Here is a 21,176-nt window from a genome sequence, read left to right on the forward strand (position 1 = left end):
CTAAGCCAGGCAGCATAAATCAGTCTGAGATGCAAAATTCCTATACTTCATACCACTTCTGCAGCTTAACCACAGACAAGCTCGATTTTCTTTTGTAGTAGGGCTCTTTTTACCACACTAGCACAGGGACTACAAGTGCTGCCAAGGTAATTGCATCACTTCAAAGTGCCTTTGTACCCCTCCAGAGGTTTAATAGGTACTCCTGAGATTGGTACTCTTCTACATGGGAGGTTTTAAACTTTTCTCATCAAAATATAGCGTCTTGTTCCAACACTGTTACAAGGTTTCATCTATAGCTGCAAGCTAAAGCTGTATTTGTTGCACATACAAGGTTAGGATCTCTAAACGGAATCAGAGAAAACCAAGGTGTTTTTGCCTCCCACTGATGCTCTAATCAGCAAATTCACACTTCAAAACTCAGTTTACATTGTCTGAGTGATCCCTTACAAAAAAGGATGGGCTGCAAACCCTTGATTATTTAGATTTTTTAAAAAATAAACCATTTCAATAACAGACAAATAGTGCAATGCCCAGGGAAAAGGTTTCCAAATAATTGTATTTAGGACTGGGCTACCAGAGTATTTCCATGACAAAGCTTGCAATTACTCACCGAGCTGTAACTTTGAGTACATTCAGATATAGTAAGAAGACTGGACATTATACTGGTGCAGCAAAAATATCTCTTCCACTACAGCATACCTTCAGATACGAGCACATGTTTTCCAGTATAACAAGTAAATACCACAGATTTTGTCAGCACACACATCTATGTCAGCAACTGCTCCTCCTTGCCAACACGGATATATACCAAAACTGGAAAATCTAGATTTCCATCTAACTAAGAAAGACTTTTCTTTGCATGTCAAGACAACAGGAACTCCCCTACCTAAAACAAGTGCATAAAGTATCATATATACTTACATTTCCTTTGACCACATAATTTGAATCATTTCTTATATCTCTTGCCAGGCCAAAGTCACAGATTTTTGTAATTCGACCATGAGTTAGAAGGATGTTTCTTGCAGCCAGATCCCTATGAATGCACTAAATAATAGACAAACAAACAAAACTAGTTGATAATATCCCTAACAGGGTATTGCTTGGTTACATTTTTGCTTAGCTATATAACTTACTGTATTATGCATTTTAAGGCAAGCTGTAAATCACAATCAAGCCATTTACTAATAAGCTTATTAAGATGATTAAACATTCTGGTGTAGTATCTTTATTATCTTTACAATAATTACATCAATCCACATTAGTAAGGCTGTCTATGCATTTATTTTAGAAAAGACCACTTGCAGTCACTGAATTTTGCAGTTTCACATTTTCAGCTAAAATGTAACGTACATTTTTCTGATTTTTTTTATCAAAATCATCACTGGCTTGTTTCCTAACACAGGAAAAACAGAGGGCAAATGTGGTTTGTTTCCAAAATAATCCAATATTCTATTAAATAATTATTGCGGTTGATAGAAAAGTGCTGAAAATCTGAAAATAGGAGAAATTATGGAAACACTTCAAAGAACACAAACACAGAAACTGAATCCCATTACAGAAACACTCCTCTGGAAAAGCTGAATTATTAAGTACCTAAGAGAGCTTAAGCAGACTTAACTATTCTAAAATACTGGAAGTTCTCACATGCCAGTATCCTTCAATAGACAGCCATGCATTCAGTGAGCTAGCCACCTTATATTCCAGTTTTTACTTGAGAAGTGGGCATGTGTTGGAAACTGCAGCTCCAGAAAGAGTGCCCCAGTTTCCCAGCAGTTGTGTTTCTTTGCATAAAACTGTGGAGGCCATGTGTGCTTGTTAGAGAACGGAGGTTATTCTCTAACAAAACTATTTATTTTTTCATCTGGAAAGGAGAGTATTAAGCTTCAGCTTCACTGATGGTATTTAGCACGCAGGCCACAGCTGCCTAAAAAATAACGGAAGATAGTTCAATTTTTCTTTTTTCCTTGAAATACAGAACTTTTGGGATTTCCCACCAAAAAATGACCTAAAATATCTAAAGTTATGAAAATCAAGCTCAGAAAGTAACTGCAGATTGCACAAGTAACTTAATCTCTATCCCTTTATCATGCTTACACGAGGAAGTATTTTTAATGACAACTACTGTTTTGGTGGGCTCTCGTTCACCTCCTTATCCAACACATTGTGCACTTTGCATATGCAAAGCACCTTATCCATCAGCCCACAGTACTCTGCATTAATTAATTTAACTGCTAGAGCTAAAAGAGTGTAAGAACACAACAACTGAAGAGCACCAAGCGCAGTAACACATTAGTGCACTGCAATTTAATTCTGTGATGTAGATGTTAACTCAGCACTACCAAAGCAATACTGCACATTGCTCTCCATCCTCAAGGTGAGTTGATGTTACACTCCTTACTGCCTTGGCTATTCAATGCCATGGTGTCTGTAAAAACAGAAAACTATAAAGAAAACATCACCAGGAATCATATGCAGAGGATCTGGGAGCTATTTCTGAGGAAAACAGAAGAAATAGAGAATATGTGTGCTAAGCACTGGATGTCCTCAACAGTGAAGGATGCAGGAGCATGGTGAATCTGTGTATCATCTGTAATGTGATATGTTTGCATGTCAGGCCTGTTTTGAATGTGCTGATAGATGAAATATAAACTAAAGGGAAGTTTATGGTTTGGTTTGGAAGAAGAAACAGCGGGAGAAAAAAAACATGTGCAAAAGCAAGTTTTAATGTGTACTTTCCTCGGAGCAGAGTTTGAGACACATTTCCCAAAAGTAACACAGGACTCCAGGATTGCCTTCCTTTCCTTAAATTGCCTAAGTTTTGTTTTGCATTTTATTTAAGGTGCACCTGTAGTAGCTACATTAGTTATAATGTTTACATGTTGAATGCCATTTTTGCAATAAAATGTAAGAATAGCCATAGCAAGATACTAATTATGATGTGCTTAAGACTTCTTTATAAATCCTCTTCGTTATGCAATACCTCTCCTATGAAACCCAGAGGAATGCTCAGTGTAGCCAATGATGATTCTCTGTGGGTCCCTCAACTGATTTTATCTTTGCAATAAATTAAAAATCAAGACATCTCCTGTGAATTAAGCCATGCTTACAAAAAAAGCACACAATGTGGTACCTCCTGAGTTTAAGGCAGTATTCTACATGAGAGAAGGAGCAAGGGCAGCATTGCTTAAAACTCATGCAAATAGAGACCTTTGCACTGATTCTACTCGACTGAACAGTGGATATACCATAGCCCTACTTTACACTGCCTTCTGTTTTATGGGATATAAAACACCACTTTTGGCCAATAAGCACAGTACACAACTCCAGCATGAGGTAAAGCTTCAGGTGTGAGAGGGAGCTTATCCGTTTGCAGTGCTTTCTGAAAATATCATAGAAATATTCAGCATTTAAACATAGGGATCATATTAAAACACTAAAAGTGATGCTAACCTAAATAAAAAAAATCTTCTGATTCTGTCCATCTCTGAAAAAACTTACATTTTTGGAGGCAAGGAAACTCATGCCCTTTGCCACCTGGTAAGAAAAGCTTAGCAGATCTTCTACATCTAAAGCAAGGTCATCATCTTCTGGCATAGAAAGGGTAACATCCTGATCAGTGTAGGATCCTACACAATATAAACAACAGCAGCTTTTGAGTTAAGCAAGTGTAATCATGTAGAAACAGAGCTGTTTTGACATTAAACAAAACAGTGATTTGAGTAAGTACCAGTCTAGAATCATGTAAATAGCCCATCACCAAGAAACAAAAAACAATCCTGATACTCCATTTAAGTATAGAAGAAATACAAGACACTGTAATTTACCATGTTGTTCATTTTCCAGCCTTCTCACACCAATTAGTGAGTTTTAAGTGTCCCCATTCATGAAAGACAAATATGATAAAACTGAACAAATCCATGAAGCCCCTCTTCCTGCACTCCCACCAGCAAATAGAATTCCTTGTCACTGAACTTACCAGACTTTACAGGTCGTTTTTTGTCAGCCTTTGGTGGGACTGCGTATGACACTCCTGGTTTCATGTCCATGTACTCATTGGCAGCATCACTGTAGAGGCAGCAGAACAGAAGAAACATAGTTTAGTGAAAAAGGTCTCAAAAGCCATCCAAACAAAAACCCATCATCAGGCCAACCTGCTGAATAATTGCTTTACATATGATCAGTTGATTGGACGTTCAAGAGTGTGCGAAAAAGCTGAGGAAATGTCTGTATAGAAAGAAAAGTTTGTTGGTAGTTAATGATTCACCTCAAAATTTGGAGTTTGGCTCAGGTGAGCAAACAAAACCTTTCACATAAATACTGTTTATACAGACTTAACTCTCAATAAATTAACATCCAGATGTTTCACAGGATCTGCTAGTGCTTCCTTTCTCTGCTTAGGCCACCTTCTACCAGAATATTTCAGCAGCTCAACTGGCATTGAAATGCAGAAGACAAATGGTAAAAAATGTTAAATTCAGAAATTCTCAAGTTCCATAGGGGGTTCATATGTATTTAAAAAAATCAGCCGAGGCTTGGGACAGCCATCTGCTACATTCTTTTAAGTTTAAATTTTCTTATTGCTATATATAATTCAAATGTACAGATTTTCATAATATATGGTTTATAAATGTACAGTTAGGCACCTTTAGAAGTGATGGATGTACTCTGGTATTTTTCACTTCATTGCCATTAGAATTCATATACTTCCTGAGCCTGAAACATCTGCTTAGTTTAAAAACAATAAATGCAGCCACAGAGCTAACATGGAAGGGAGCAATGAGATCACCATTAGCTTTAGTTACCACCAGAAATACATCTGACACAATCAGCAACAGCAAATGCTAACATAAGAATTTGGTAAATACTCTGCTATTAATAACTCAATTTACAACCTGTGCTTAAACAGCGAGATCCCTTCACTGAACAGAGGGCACATCCCCAAATGCAAACCCCAGCCTTCTGTTCATCACCCCAGTGGTACCAAACTCTCTGGGGCATCACCCACCAGCTACCCATTTATTGCCACAGCACAAACAGCTTCCCCAGTACTGTGCCTTGCTGGGATAAAGAACTTTTCCAACTCCTTGGGTCTGCCTGGTTCTTTTGTGACTGCCAACATGAAGTAATGGGCCCAACTGGGGCAATAAAAAGACTAAAATTTAGAATAGGCAGGTATTGTAGCAGCCCCTAGCTTTTTGTAAGTTGTCTCTCTTACTTTTATAACAGAAGGAAATCTGCTTGGAAATGCCCTTGGAAAGAACTCTGGGATGGTATATAAAACACAGCAGTTAAAAATATACAGATGTATTAAGCACAAGAGCAATCTCAGAGTCATGACACAGGTTTGTTTCCCCACTAAAGGTAGTGAGCCTGCCTGTGAAAGACGCTGGTTTGATTTCGAAAGAAGTCATTTCTGAAGGCAGGAACTTGGGAGAACTCAGGGTATTAACACTCTGACACTGGGGAAATTGTCATTCAAACTGCTAAATATGCACCACCGAAGTTTAACAATAACAATAAACACAAATATGTGCAAAGATTGGAGACGAGGAGGTGCATGAAATAGCAGCAGAAAATTTGATACAGAAGGTAAACAGAGAGCACATACAATCTACTCTGTATATAATGACACGGTTAGAATAAACCACCCCCTGAACAGATAGCCGCTTAATTAAATTGTTTTCTCGTGCAGCAAAGAATCTTCAAAGCCTGCTGCAAGAAATGTTTCTCCACACCTCTTATCCCTAATAAACTTTGATATCTCCTCCTTCCCAATCTTCTAAATACACAAGTACATTTCAGCAGGTTATACTTACGCTGCAGGCTCTGACTGATGCAAAAGGTTCTCATAAACAGCTGTATCTGCATGTTCTTCATGTTTTGGACAAATAAATGAATCTCGTTTCCGCCTCAGAAAATTTAAAAGATCGCCATAACAGCAATATTCTGTAATGACCAGAGTGGGACCTGTGGATCAATGTAAGGTTTAGAAAGCTGGTGAGTATTGTTTTTAAAGCAGAAAACCTTACATAAAGAAAGCATTCAGTGAAGTGCACAGGCTGGACTATTAAAAAAATAATCACACTGCCTTGCACTGTCTAGACTTGAAAGTTATAGAAAAGTAACCCAGCATCTTCCCTTTCACAGATGAACAACTATGGTCCAGCTAAAGCTGTGTCCCAATTAATTTTCTGCCCCTCAATAGCATTGCATTGTACAAAAATTAAACAAGTAAGGCTTTTTCTCTTTCTACATGTGATAATGTTTCTGGCCAGACACATCTGTTTGATTTTGCTCACTTCCTGAAGGAAGTTATTTGTTCCAAACATTAAGAGTAATTCAAGCTTCAAACATTAATCCTTTTGATTCACTTCTGTTTACAGTAGAGCTTCACACTCCTTCAATAATGTTTTGGAAATGATGTAGAGTGTTATATTCTGCAGTATAATAGGAAAAATCATTCAAACAGAACAGCCTGCTACGACAGAAAACTACATTGCACAAGGTCTTAGAATATTAAAATGAAATCAGAAAAGGGAATCAAGTCATCTTCAGCATGGATGTTTATAGATCAAATATATGTCTTTTGAGTGAATGACTCCAGCTACGGACCTTGAATATGCAATTACACTGCATGTTATTTCATCTCTAAGTTTTTTCTGTACCATCATTTCCTAACCTCACTAGTTTATTTCCAGTTTTCTGGAGTTAAAAATTATAGCTTTCACAATAGCAAAAGAAGTGTTTGTGGTGTGACTTTCTTACAGACACCACATTTTTTTCCACTGAGAGAGACATGCACTCAGGCCAGTCAGTCCGAACAAAATTGTTTCATCCTATTTTTAAGTCATTAATTGTAAGAAATGTTTTGCCTTTGTCTAAAACAGTGAATTTTTACAAGCTCCTTTTCTCTGAAAACTGCGTAAGAAGCAATACCATCTTTCTTATTAAAATGCATATAAATTAAAAATACGGGTCTCTATCACTCTCTGTTTACACTTCAGGGGGTTTTGTAGCTTTTAATATGTATGAAAACAAACTTTTGAAGTTAATACTAAATGTGAAACATTAGGGTTGTGCAATATTTTTTTTATTTGGAAAATTACTTTTTTCAACTTTCTGCTGCTTAGAATTTGTACCTTCAGTGGTGCCTTAGCAGACACATTTGCAGTTTAAACAGAAGGCTGGAAGACAAGACAGCCTGTTGACTTCACCTTGGATACCAACAAGGAACCAACTGTCATTAATGAGAAACAATGTGGTGGAGGAAAACATTTATACCATGTATTTTGTCGTCTCTCAAGAAGAAAGCACACAATGGTTCACATGAAAAGGAATAAAAGCAACCTTCCTGCTTAGCTGCAGCTACAGTGGTCTTACTACTGTTTTTATGATGAGCCTAAAAGCTAGATCCAGCAAATCACAGATGAAAACCATGATGATGGGCAACCTGTCTAAGCACAAAATGTATTTAAAATTTCTACACTTAGAGCTGCACCTTCAATTCTTCTTCACAAGGTTCATCCTCCTGGCAATAAAAAAGGAACAGAAATAATCAATACTCTGCTGATAACCCCACCTCCAATAGTGCAAGCTCCAAGCAGATTCACAATATTAATGTGGTTTCCAAGGTAACTCAGCACTTTAAGCTCTGACATCAAGGCTTCTCTTTCTGTCAAATGGGCACTTGCTGCAAGGCAAAGCACAGTGTTCAGTATGTAACACACCAACCAGATGGAAGAGAGAAAAAACGTACAGTATACTACAGCAACTTACTTTTCAACATCTTTACTGCTACTGTCATAGCAGCATCAGACTTAAATAAACCATAAGCAGTGGCTTCAACAACTTTTCCAAAAGCTCCAGCGCCAAGCGTCTTACCTAATAAACAAACAAAATACTCTGTAATGACTTTGAGTACTTCCTCCTATAGGGCTCAACATTTTATTTTATGATATCAAGGAAGGTATTCCAGACACACTTGGTTGCTTTTTGTCCCATGGCAAGAATGAGCAATTATCACTATCTGCATTATTGCACATCTTTTTGAAAAAACCCTGCTGTGTTTGACCAAAGTCCCATATGAGACCTGAAGGTTTCCCCTTGCAGATGAAGTTAAATAAATCTAAACTAACCAAAACTCAAACGGTTTCTAGGAAATTCCCATTTGTGATCATAAGGAAGTTGCGTTGGGTCTATGTAAACATAGTTGTTTCCATTTATTTCTTCAACAACTTTCCACTGAACTTCGTACTTGGGTTTCTGGAAAAGAAAGAGAATGGCTGTCTCTACTGAAGTTTCCACAAGTAGGTCATACACTCTTTTAACTTAGGCAAAGGGGCTTCTGATTTTACCTGCAAATATATGTACACCAGGATCATGACTATGATGCACATCAGTCCTGCAGCAACTCCAAAGGCAGTTAGTAAAGGAGTGAAAAGGGTATGGGTACGGATTTGCTCTGGAAAGAAACAGAAAATTCTCCTTAAATATGAGCAAGAAAAACTAAACTACAAAGATGCAGGTGAACACCTTTCCTTGATTCTTCTTTGTGAAATATAGCTTGTGGTTTTAACTTTCCCAGATGTGCTCCAGGTGAATCAGAATGTTTTTCCTGAATGCACTGTGGGAAATGGAGCTGGCAAAGAAACCACCCAGCTCGATGCCTTTGGAGTCTCAGCTTCATTAATTCAGGTTTGGCACTAAGGTTAGTTAATGCAAGGGGTCTGCATGATCTCAATCAAGTTAGGTTAGAGAAATAAGCTTCTATCTGGAGTCCCAATTTCTTCTCTTCCCTTTACCCCCCACCCAAGTATGATCACTACAGCACAGTCTTTACAAGGAGAGGTTGTGCTGAGTAGTGAAGAAATACCATTCCACTACAACCCATCTGCCCCAAATCTGGCATATTTGTTTGCATGTTGTATCTGGGTGTAACAGAAAAAAAAAAGCAGAACATTTGGTTTTGCAAAGAAGAGCACAGCTTTACAAACACATTTCTAATCATCTATGTTCTAGTGGGTTTTTCTCCCCCACAAATCTACAAATACCACTACAAAACTCATAAGCCCTTTTGCAGTATGTTGTTGTTGTTACTTCTTTTATAGCAGCAGGACACTTAGGCTCCAGGCAAGTTGGGGACCACATTTTTCCTGAAACATTGTAAAAACCTAAAATAAAATGCAATCTTTCTTCAAAAAAATAAGTGATGGCCTAAATAGTCAAAACAGACAATGACAGGAAAACAAAAGGGGGAGAGAGAGAGGGAGAATGCTGTAGGCGGTTTTCCCCTATGCTGCACAGACAGAAGAAAACTAGCTACCTACTGCACTGCAGAACAGGTATTGTAAAAAGATGGTACCACAATAGTTACTGAGAAATTAAAGCAATACTCTGACAGGCAGAACATGCAACACAGTATGTTATCATGTGCCCAGCCAAGGTACTGTACACTTTCTTATGGCAAAACCACTTAAAATCCTTTCACAGAAAGAGCTAAACACCAGCCATGTTTTATGGTCTCATTCAGCCCTCAAGTTACCTTTAATAGCAAAGTTGAAGAAAGCAGAGCTCCTCTCCCCATTGCTGGAGGCCTCACAGCATACCGTGCCGGTGCTCCTGAACATGCTGGCATTAATGGTGCTTTCAACCAGGATTCGCTCAAATGATGGCGCTGATGAATTCGTGTAACCAATTTTAACATCCATGGGGGATATTGTTGGTGAATCAAAACATCTGGAGAAGCAATACTGACAGTTACCTGCCACGGATTGCTACCTGAAGCGCCAGATCACCAGAGAACTGAACAACACTGGTCTTCAAAGGGATTCAGCTGAAGATTTTAACCTTGAAATAGCCTACTCACAGTGTCTCATGTCTTGTATGCAGTGGATGAAATGGATATAGACTCCTAGCCTGGCCCACCTGGAGACCATCATGCTTTTGCATTTGTTTTTGGTTAGACACACCTACAGGTCTGTAACCTCCCATTTGTTTTTTATACCCCTCAACACGCATCTCCAACTTCAGTGTCAAGAAGTTGTGGTCTATTACCCACTTCTGAAAACATTCTCCAAGCATCATCTTATCACTGCACAAAAAAAGGTGATGATGTACATAAAACACCATCAAGCTTATATGCAGTCAGAAAATAGCCAGTTCTTTTCTCTCAAGATGTTGCTTCTCCTTCACATGCCCCATATTTACTATGAAAGCCCACATTTAAGATTTTAAAAAACTTATTATTTGAAACCATTACAGAAATAACAATTATTTTAGACATAAAACAAATTACACAGGTGGGAAGGAGACCCATGACTTGCTAGTATGAGATCTATAACCATGTGGCAAGTCAAGCAAAACCTTAAAACTTGCTTCACAAATGCCCATTTCACACTGCAACTCTACAACCTTCTTAAAAACGCCTGTTTTTAAAAACATCCGGCTTTATTCATAACAACTCTGGACTTGTTTACTTGTCACATGTTTCATATGAACAGAAATCTAATTACATTATGTCTGGAAAAATTACTTCATTACACAATAAAACAAATTATAACAGCCATATTCGCAAGTGATTCTGTGATTGCCATTCTGTGAAATTGCATACAGAACATGTGTCATTTGGGGCCAAGCTGATACAAACCGTAGCTAGCTTGCAGCAGGAAGTTTGACTTTTATGCAGCAGAAAGTCTTGGTTATTCTCCTTTCAAGGACAGAATGCAAAGCAGAAAAATGAAATGTATCCCTGTCTTCTCACAAACTACCGCAAATAATGCAGTGCCAAAAATGATGAAAACCACAATGCAACATTTGAATGCAACTATTACCAAGTCATTTCATGTTCTTAATTTTTAATTAGCAACTGGGGGTGTAGCACCTAAAATAACCTTTGGAGACTACTGTTTACATTACTCACCTCTGCTCAGTTCCTGGGCAAAAATACCAGTATATGGTAGGGGCTGGGAATCCAGCTGCTACGCATTGCAGAATACCATTGCTAAGTATGTCCAGAGTGAGAATCTCAGGTTTTGCTGCAGTAAACAAAAGTAATAGTCATCCATTAGGGGAACACAGAATTTGCACTGCCATTTTCTCTTTACCTCATGGAATCACTCAGGTAAGCAAGACTTTCTTATGCTCAAGGATGTCTGGGTCCGAACTGGTGTCCAGCAAAAATCAAACAGCTGTGAAAATGCTAGTTCTTACACTGAATGCTTGGGCTGGATGTCAGAAGAATGCCTTATTTCCCCTGAGTATTTTATTTGATGAAAGATCCTAAACCAACAAAGCTAAGAGCCTAAACAGCCCAAAGAAGTGTATGTTTGGAATAACAGAAAAGTTCCCATTCCTGCACAGCATGACTTCACCCGCCTGTAAAAAGGACTGTTTCTTCACTGTTAAAAGTGTACTAAATCTGTCAAACCACATCCCTTACATCTGCCCTTTGTATTCAATATTACCACCACAGCCAGGAAAGGAACTATAATGCAAGGCAACCAGTGCAGACCTCCCCACAGAGGACATACATCCCGCTAAGATACCGCTACTGAAATGCCCAACTGCCTGATTCTCTGAAACACTGCATGTAGAGGAAGCCAATACTTGGCTGAATGTGTTAGCTTTCCAAATGAGAATTTGTAATTGTTCTGGTAGTTTAGAAAGCAATTCATCCAGCCAATGCCTTCTGCCACATCCTGCACAGAGTTAGTCCTGCAGTTGGTTTAGGAGCCCCCGTTTCAAGTATGGGAGAAAACCACTGCAGTCAGGTGGACTTCAGAGTCATTAGTCCAATGTCATAGGCTTCAGCCAAGAGCACCACCAACACAGCAATGTGTTTTTCCTGGTGAAACTGGAATCAGTGAACCTTATTTCCCTCATCAATCATAGCTTCCTTGCAAAATCACCTAAACAGAAGTTAATGACAAGACTACATTGCAATGATACCGCTCACCTGATAGATAGACACAAGTTAAGAGCCCATTATCAGTTAATACAGCTTTACAGGAAATGTAAGATGAACTTTTAATTCTAGAAAGTAGTGAAGCTGTATAGACTGGAATGGGAAAACACAGATTTATTTCAGATAAAATCCATGTACGAAGACTGCGCAGTGTTAGTTTTTAATGAATGTTCTACTCGCTGATTGAATTAGAGGCAATAAAGCACATGTATATTCTCCATCACATACCACCTCCTCGTGACTCATGTTACAAGAACCGAATGTTCTTTCATTTCTAAATCTGCATGTTGTGTTTTATGCAAAACATCAAGAACTAAACATTGTTGCAAAATGTTGAGACTGATTTTCAGCATTACTCATTTGGTGAGGAACTTTCAGAGAGCACACAGCATCTCACCCAGCCCCAATGCTCACAGCATACATGTAATTCATATTTCTGAAACTCCAATCAAAATGGCTGGATTGTGAAATTGCAATTAGCTAAACTACAACCCATGTGCTATTTGTTTAGGTATACGCTATGTTTTAGGCAACATTACAGCACAATGTAACTCAAGAAATGAGAGAACTGAGAAGTCAAATATAAGAGGCATATGTGCATTAAACCCCGGAAAAAATACTGTGCCAGAGTTGGTCTGCATGTAACAGCTGAAGCTGAGCGAGGGAAACGAAGATGCCCACATTACTCAGGCTCTTTCCTCTGTAAAAACCTGAAGCAATAAAAGCCTGTCTGTGTGGCCAGAGCCCGTGTGGGCTATTCCTGCAACAGTGGGAGGAAATGACAGGCTGTGCAGCCCAGGCAGAGTGCTCCAGCCTTGGTGCCATGGGAAGCTAAGCAGCAGCCTCTGAGAAGTGCTGACCTAGGAGCAGCTCTACCTGTCATGTGCCTAGTGAAACACTTTGATGTGGCAATTAGCGTGATCAGCCTCTCCCCACCAGCACGGAGGGCTCCCAAGCTTCCCTGGCTCAGAGATATTAAGGGACGCATTTCACTTGAGGCAGCAAAGAGCCCCCCACGTCAGTACCCAAGGGGACTAAGTCGGCTGCCACTGCCATCCCCACTGGCTGCTCCTTTGCCAGCTCAGGACACGCAAGCTTCTCAGCACCTGCACCCCTTTCTGGCAGCCAGAGCATCTTCCTCAGCCACCAATGCAGGTGTTCCAGGGAATGCTGGAGCAAGATAGACTGGCTTTTGTAAACAGATGCCAAGCTGTCACCACGCATCTTCTTTTTAAAAGGGATTTTACTGCGCTAGATTTTATGACTTTCACTGCCTAATTACCGCTCCTGCTATCAGACAGACTCTTAATGACTAGACGTTGCCTACTGTTCTGACTTTAACCCCTTAAATATTTAACATTTCATTACATTGCTCAGCATATATGCATACCGCCTTCTGTAATCAGGCATTAAATGTCTTAAACTTCTAATTTCACTAACTTTATTAATTGCTTTTTAGCTTTTATTAATGTTGCTTCTGAATGTATCAAAGACGACTTATAAGAGGTCAGTCCTATTTTAATTCAATATTCTGTATAATGAAATTCTGCATTTAATTGCTTTCTATTGCCAGTTTCCCTTTCTTCATTGTTAATGAAGCAAATGTCTAAAAAGTAACACATAATAGCTATTGTCAGTCTCCCCAGACAAAGAGAGAGTTTTTCCTGCTGGAGCTACATTTTCGGGATTAGAACAAATCTTTTTACAATATCATGGTGACTCCTCATTGTTCACTGCATAGTCCAGTGACAGGAAAACAGCTGAGCCTGGCTTCATGTGATCTGTAATACCATGACCAGTTTTCTCTCTGCAGCAGGAGCCCTAACTGCATAGATAATATTTTGTTGACTATAATTAAGCTGAGATATTATCTTGCACTAAATTCAGTTACTAGTTGGAAGATTCCTCTGCTAATTGCTAGATACACCATACCTTGCCACTCTGGAGATTTCCACAGTTTCTTAATTGTAACTGAGTACAGTATGCTGCTTGTCAAGATGTAATTTTCTTTTTTGCTCCTAATTTTAGAGCTCCTTCCCTCCATACATTTATTATGAATTACTACACTATTTAAAAGCAATTTAGTATTGTTTCAGATTAGCATACACAATTGCTAAATATGTTTAAATCCAAGACAAGCACTTCTGCACTGGGTTTTTCATGTCTTTCAGCAAACGCTTCAGCATTGATTTTTGTTTATGTGAAGACATTCTCCTCATTATGAATCCTGTTTTACCTGTTTGGTTACTTTCTGCTGATTACATGCCCAAGCCAGACATGTGAAGATCACGAGCTATATCTAAGCAATTTATGCAAAATCCCCGACAACAATGTCAGGTGAGGACACACCATTAGACCAGGATCTGACCCACCCACACATGACTCACCTTTGGCAGTTACTCTGCTATGTCAAATAAGATGGTATGTTGTCATGCAGTTTGTGTTTCATAGCTGAATGATAAGCATTTTACAAGCCAGTGAAAACACATTATTTTTGTTAAAAACAACCCGCTAGAAAGACCAATTTATTAATCTCTATTTTTTAAAATGAGAAATTGTTTGCAGCATAGTGAAGATGCCAAAAACCGCCTTTTTTAGTCAAGTGCATCAAATCCAACTGCTTCAGCAATGGGCGCAGTCCACCCAGCGCCACAGTGCATGATAATGTGGGCTCTGTGAGGCTGCTGAAGCGTCCTCACAGCAACCCAAGACTCATCTTGCTTGTAAGTACAAGACCAGTAGCTCAAGCAAGAAGGAAAGAGACTTAAATGCTGCTGGTCATATGGGCAAGCCACTCAGAAGAACAAAAGTGTATACGCTCCCTCTTGCCTTGTCCATTCCGCCTCTCTATTCTCTACCTATTCTGGTTTCCTAACCATGATCTACAGGGATTTTCAGCTTTTATTAAGTAGCACATGCCTCAAAAGCAGCAACGTGGAGATGTGCACTCAGAACTGACACCTGATGAAGCCAAAACTGTGAGACAGTTTTTCAGTTCTTGTGCCTAGACTATGGGCAACCTGCAATTTCTCTCATTCTTTCACAGAAATAAAACTTCTGGCTCCACAATTTGCTCCATTAATCTTTTAAATACTAGAATTATCCCTCACGACTGCAACCCTCGCTCATTCACTGAGACAAAGGACATCTCAGATCACCACTACCCTGATCACTGAAACAGAAAAGGCACAACACAAGTGTCAACATTCATAGAAGAAGGAAGGAATGCCATGTTCTGAAAGGAGCTCAAGTGACATTTCTTCATCCAAACTATGTCATTGCTAATAGAGATGCTACAAATGTTGATCTTCGATGATAAATGAGAAGAATTCAGAAATTAATAGCTAGGACTTGATGCATTTGTGGAAGTCTTGACAGTCCTCTGCATAAAACTATGCCTGAAAAAGAACACACTGCTGCTAAAGCATAGCAGCAACACAAAACTGCATTTGCAGCACGTTCACTTACTTTCAATACAGTTCCTCCTACTGGGCTCAAAGACCCCTCTTGGATTAATTTGCCTTAAGCTTGGCCTTTAGCAGCAGCCAATATTTGTCTGCTGTGAAAAAGAAATGCTCTAAGAGGATGGCTCCGCTAAGGACAGGGTTTTCTGAAGGTTTCATTGAATTAATTTTGAAGTTTAGCTTTTGTCTTGAAGAATGCTATTTGGAACTGATGCCAGTGCTCTTTCTTAACAAGCGTGTCCCAAAGATGACAGCACACCCGTTTGTAAAGCTATGCAGATTTCTCTAAAACAATGGTGATTTATATTATTATACAGAGGTATTTAGATGCCAAAAGGCATCTAAATGTGAATAATTCCCTTGACAAGCTTTCAAACTCTGCATCCAACTCAAACAAATTAAGGACAATTAATAGCTTAACTCGCTTGCCAAAAATGCAAATTATAATCCCTGTGTATCCTGCTCCACCTCAAATTATAAAATGTTTATGATACATACTTTTTTTTGAGATTGTGTTTCCAGGTGCTTCAAGTTTTTCTTCTGTATACACAATCTAGCTGCTCTCTGATAATCTCAGGAATACATTCACTAGAATGTAAGGTCATGCTGGATACTAGGTGGATTTGTGTGAGTACTATGCACTTTTATATCTTGACATTTAGTTTTCCAGCATGTGCTTCACTTCAGGAGCCTCTCATATGCCGAACCACACTGTGACATCTTGTGCATACATTATGTTGTATAAAATACAATAACTGTGATAATGAAATATTTCAGACTGTTCACTTTACTTACTTTTCACATAGACATTAAATGTTACATAGGAGCTGGCATCAGAGTTGGACACGAAAAATGTGTAAATGCCTCCTTCTGTTCCTTTTAATCGTGTAAGGTGAAGTTCACTTGTGTAACTGTTAAGAAAAAATTTTAGCATTACTAAGACACACAACTTGCTCTGAACAGGCAACTGCTGCATAGAAAGTAAGGAGAGAATTTTCTGCCAACATCGTCCATGCAAACACTCCAATCTTACATTATGACTGCCCTTGCACTTCCAACATCCAGAAGTTCAGCCACTCATAAGAGCCTGATGTGTGCCTGGGTGGCAGCTCAGCACCATGCTCAGACCCCCATGCATTCATCACCAGCTGCTCCTGTTCTCACTGCAGAGGGAACCCAGATTCACAACCTAGGTCACACGTGCCAGGTGCTTCACTGGATTTCTGGAAGACGAGGGATCAGGATAGAACGGTGCCCAGCAGAAATAAAAGCATGAGCTTTTATCCAGAGCATTGGGGCATGCTGTGGCAGTGGAGGGAGTTTCTGCATACAAACAACCTGAAATCTCATTTTTGCTCATTGGACAGGAATGTAGGTGAGTTGTGAGTGTACAGCATGCTGGTCCTCAGATGGTGTAGTTAGCTCGACGCTATTCCAAATCTAGGTCGGCAGACTTTGCACCAGTTACTGTGGCAAGCCACACGTACTACAACACCTTTTATAGCTACAATTTTCTCACCATCCCCACTTTCCTCTTTCCAGAGCAGACTCTAGTCTGCTGTTCCAAAGTGAAATCCACTCTTACAGCCATGCATTTTACCTGTTATTGCCCACTGTCTTGAACTTGACGTCATGGTCTGAGGAATTCTGTAACGTTTCGTTCATGTACATCCAGACTTCTTCTTTTGGTTTTGGATATGCCTCATATTCAACTGTTAAGTTTCCATTTTGTCCTGCATTTATATCTATCGTGGTATTCATTGTTGCAAACAAACGGACAAATCCTTTAGCTGATAGTCGTAAGAGGAGAAGAAAAACAATTTCAGGGACATTTAGAAGATTGTGAGTAATCTAACCACACTTAGATGACTTCAAGAGCAGTGATCAAACATCCAACTGTGAAACAGGAAACCTTATCTGTAAAGCAGAACTTGAACCCTCACCTGCCAAAACCAAGGCTACTAGCTGTATATAGCATGAGGCACAGGACTTAAAGCAGCCTTGAGTGCCTTAGCACAAATAATTCCATCTTCTGGTGACAAATACCCTCTATTTGCTTTTGGAAAAATGCAAGCACATGTTTGATTCTACTCAAGTATTTATTATTTTTCCAAAACTTTGAGTTGCTAACTGTATGAAAGAAACATTAAGAAAAAAGCAAGCCAAAATCATTTATGACAGTATACTAGATTATATAAGGTTTGTTTGTCAAGTGTAATTAAGAACAACATTACAAATGAAGCTATTAAAAACTGTAATTAGAGAAAATGTGCTAAGTCCACAGGCCTGGATACCAATCGTCTTAAACTAAGGCATTTCTGTACATCTGCTGCTGGGTCTTAATCTTTTATTTGGCAGATACCATTTATCACTGCGCAGTTCCGTTCCAAAATATCATGTCTAACAACATCCTTGCTATAGTGGTTTTAATTTCATTAATAAACTCATCAGATTGAAGATTCACTTTGAAAAGACAAGTTTTTCAGTCCTATTACAGAAATTCTTGAGGGAATTATCAGTTTGACGGGCAGATTGCAATTACAAGGAAACACATTTACTGAGAGCTTGAATTTAGACCTAAAGTCAATCTCAGATCCCTGCTTCTTCCCACTTTCTAGTAATCAAACTGCTGTGGCCAGCTGGGCACCCAAGCTTGAGAAAACCAGAGCCAGCGGGGCTTGCTGAAAGCATATGGAGCTGCCAGAGCACTTGACAGATGCTTTGAAGAAGAAAGGATGAGGTAAATTCATAGCAGGCAGGTATGCTCTAAGATTGCATCCATCATTAGAAAAGAGAAAAAAGGGTTCAAAGCTGGAAACTGAAGGTTTGCTGTTCCTTTGCAGTGCTTTTTTCAGTTTTCTGTATAAACACAGGATTCCCTATGCAAGCTATATTCAAAATCAGACCAAACAGCCTTCAAATAAAATTTTATTATGATGCTATCGGTCCCCGTAATGCAGTTCTAGTATGTTATACAGTAAGATAAATTAACTGCTAGAAAAATGTAGTTAGGAATTTTACAAAAAATACACATTATTTCTTGTAAAACTTTTGTCTAATGTTAAAGCCACAGTGATTTAGTATCTGATGCAATCCCAGATTTCTCTCTATGTATATTCCATACACCACTTACAAGGACCCTGGGAGCTGGCACAGTTCAGGTAAATAGACAGTTTGACACCAAATGGTGAAAGGTATCCAGAAGTTGGAGCTTATTTTATTTTAAGTCAAATTTCAGAGGGTGGAGAGAGAAAACTATCTCAGAAAGGAAATATTCCACCTTTTCTTTGGCATTTTTTATAAAATACAAACTTTGCATTTTACTAAATAAAAACGTTATTTCTTACTTTTTATAATGCCATGCTTTATTTTAAACCCCAGACTTTCCAAAGTCAATCCTTTTCAAAGCTACATTTGCATATGCAGTAGCACTAAGAATTTCTGTAGTGAAGAACTTCCCTCCTCTTATAATAAAAGCTTTCACATCGATCTCCTTGGGGAAAAGATTTTCTTTCATACTTCACACTGTTTCACTCTTTTACATATGAATGTAGTCTCTCGTGTAAAAACATGAGGAAAACATCCCTGTCATTGTAGCCCCACCCCCTCAACCACCACAGCAAGGTTAAGGGCACTCAAACCTCTGCGTGTTTGCTGAAGATCTGACCCACACAGGTCAAACACTTCTGTTTTCTTTATGTTACCAGGGAAAGCAAAACAAGCAAAGTTGCCGGGGTCTGTGTATGTGCAACAGAAAAACAGATTTGAAAAGGAAAAAAAGCATCCAAGGCTACACTTCCCTCCGTTACGACACCCTTGAATGGTACAGAACTGAAATAGTTGTAGCCAACTACACAGACCAGAATGATCTTATTAACTATACCAACATGTCCTTAATTGTACTCAATTTATCAAATGAGCAGGTTTCAGCAGCTTTAAAATTCAAAAGGCACTGTGTGTCACCCAAATGAATATACAGCAGACTCTAAATGCATCTGTAATTAAACAAGAGGAGGAAGGGAGTTTGCTCACTGTTTAGGGACATGACCCAAAACACGCAGAAGTGATGGATAGTGGGTTTAAAAAGGGGGTGACCTCCGGAACAATTTCATGCTGTCTATGTGCACCAGGATGTTGTTCACAGCATTATTTTAAATGGAGGTACAAATATAGCTTCTACGTAAAAAAACATTGACGCACTGTCAGTGAAATTTCCCATGCTTGCAAGGCAGGTATTAAAGATGCGCTTTGCGTTTGTGCTGCCAAATTACTTAAGTGTAGGGACAGCACCATGTGAAGGTAAATTAGTTGCTTTGTTAAAACCGGTTTAAATTTTAGATTAAACCAGCAAGGATGAGACAAACCAGAGAGACAGAAACACTCTTGGGTGCTTGTTCTAGTATCATTTTCCAATAACAAACGAAGGGTTATAGAAATAAAAGTAGTCATACACACTACAGCACTTCCTGAGCAATCCCATATGGTACCAGTCAGCAATAACCTTTACAGAAAAGCAACTTTACTCACTGAGGTTTGGGGAAAAGGAGAGACAAGGAAGGGAAGACTCCCCAGTGCTCTCACTTTTCATTTCCTGCTCTTAGAAATGTTAAGATTTCCACATGAAGTATTTACCTAGAGCTTTCAAGGTTACTGTGGCATTGGTTTTTCCAAAAGGGTTTTCTGCTTGGCATGTGAATTCTCCAGAATCATTAACTCCCACTGAACGGATGTTCAATGTTAATTTCCTTTCGTATCCAAAATCACGCAAATTTCTGCTTTTGCTTGTAACAATCTGTCGGTAAAAAACAATTAACATCTAAAACACTGTGTATGCATCATCTTTCCTAGATAAATTAAAAATAGAAGTAATTATAACTTTGCTATATTAATATTCATAACTTTAAACCGGAATAATAAGCCAGCACGACAAACCTGTCACTAGAATCTCTCCATGCAAAACAAGTGTGTGATCAGCTGCCTTTGGGAGATAATGTCCTCTCCTAAGTCCTATCCCCTCCCCTTAGTCTTTTTTTTTTTTTTCTCTTCTCCAGAAGCTCCCCTCTGAGGCAAGAATGTGGAGGGGATATGCAGTGGGGGTGCAGTGAGTTTGGGGCTGTGCTCACCTCCCCAGAGAGCCAAATGGAGAAGACCAGCCCAAGCCAAAAAAAAAAATAAGAGCTCTAGCTTCTTCAAATGTTTCCGTTACATGATGACAAGTGTGCTGTACCCAAGGGCAGACCCAGCTCATTCTGGCTACATTTCCAATACTGAGAAGGTGAGAAACCAACCAAAGGTTTTATTTGACAAACAGCCTTCTAACTGTAGGGCTTGATGCAAAATGACCACTGGGTCCTGACTTTCCTAATGCTCAGAAGCTGCAGCTCTTGTATGAAATCACTGCACCTCTGAAGTGTGATTCATACTCAAGGGGTGCCTGAAGTTCAGTGAACTCTCTACTGGTCTCTTGTCTCTACTGCTTGCAGTGCTTCCCAGTAAATAACAAGAGAGAATTTAAGGTCCTGGGGCTTCCTTTTAACTGTGTTGCTCTATGCCCCAAGGCCACAGCACCTCCTGAATGCAGGCATCCTGCAGAGAGCCCTGCTGGCAGCAGACTATACACAGCACCCTTCCTCTGGTACCCACTCTGATTCTTGGACCATAACAATCTAAATTTATAAATCTTAAAGGCAACTGGAAACTTCATTCTCTAAAATATGTCACAATTCTACACATATGCATAGGAAAAGAAA

At 39.1% G+C, this 21,176-nt stretch overlaps 1 protein-coding gene across 1 annotated transcript in view; it reads right to left on the reverse strand.

Moving 5' to 3' along the window:
- Window positions 1–21,176, reverse strand: part of KIT (KIT proto-oncogene, receptor tyrosine kinase) — a 55,093-nt gene that overhangs the window by 7,114 nt on the left and 26,803 nt on the right. Inside the window, exons 5-17 of the mRNA XM_085058947.1 lie at window positions 20,059–20,218; window positions 17,027–17,216; window positions 16,222–16,337; window positions 10,919–11,033; window positions 9,542–9,735; window positions 8,355–8,461; window positions 8,136–8,262; window positions 7,777–7,881; window positions 7,580–7,690; window positions 5,817–5,967; window positions 3,977–4,065; window positions 3,499–3,626; window positions 922–1,044 (exon numbers count right to left, since the gene is read on the reverse strand). Coding sequence (XP_084915073.1) covers window positions 922–1,044; window positions 3,499–3,626; window positions 3,977–4,065; window positions 5,817–5,967; window positions 7,580–7,690; window positions 7,777–7,881; window positions 8,136–8,262; window positions 8,355–8,461; window positions 9,542–9,735; window positions 10,919–11,033; window positions 16,222–16,337; window positions 17,027–17,216; window positions 20,059–20,218 — 1,716 coding nt within the window. The remainder of the gene's footprint in view (window positions 1–921; window positions 1,045–3,498; window positions 3,627–3,976; window positions 4,066–5,816; window positions 5,968–7,579; window positions 7,691–7,776; window positions 7,882–8,135; window positions 8,263–8,354; window positions 8,462–9,541; window positions 9,736–10,918; window positions 11,034–16,221; window positions 16,338–17,026; window positions 17,217–20,058; window positions 20,219–21,176) is intronic.

The sequence above is a fragment of the Lichenostomus cassidix genome, chromosome 4 (assembly GCF_008360975.1).
Source record: "Lichenostomus cassidix isolate B80296 chromosome 4, HeHo_3.0, whole genome shotgun sequence".
Classification (NCBI taxonomy): Eukaryota; Metazoa; Chordata; class Aves; order Passeriformes; family Meliphagidae; genus Lichenostomus; species Lichenostomus cassidix.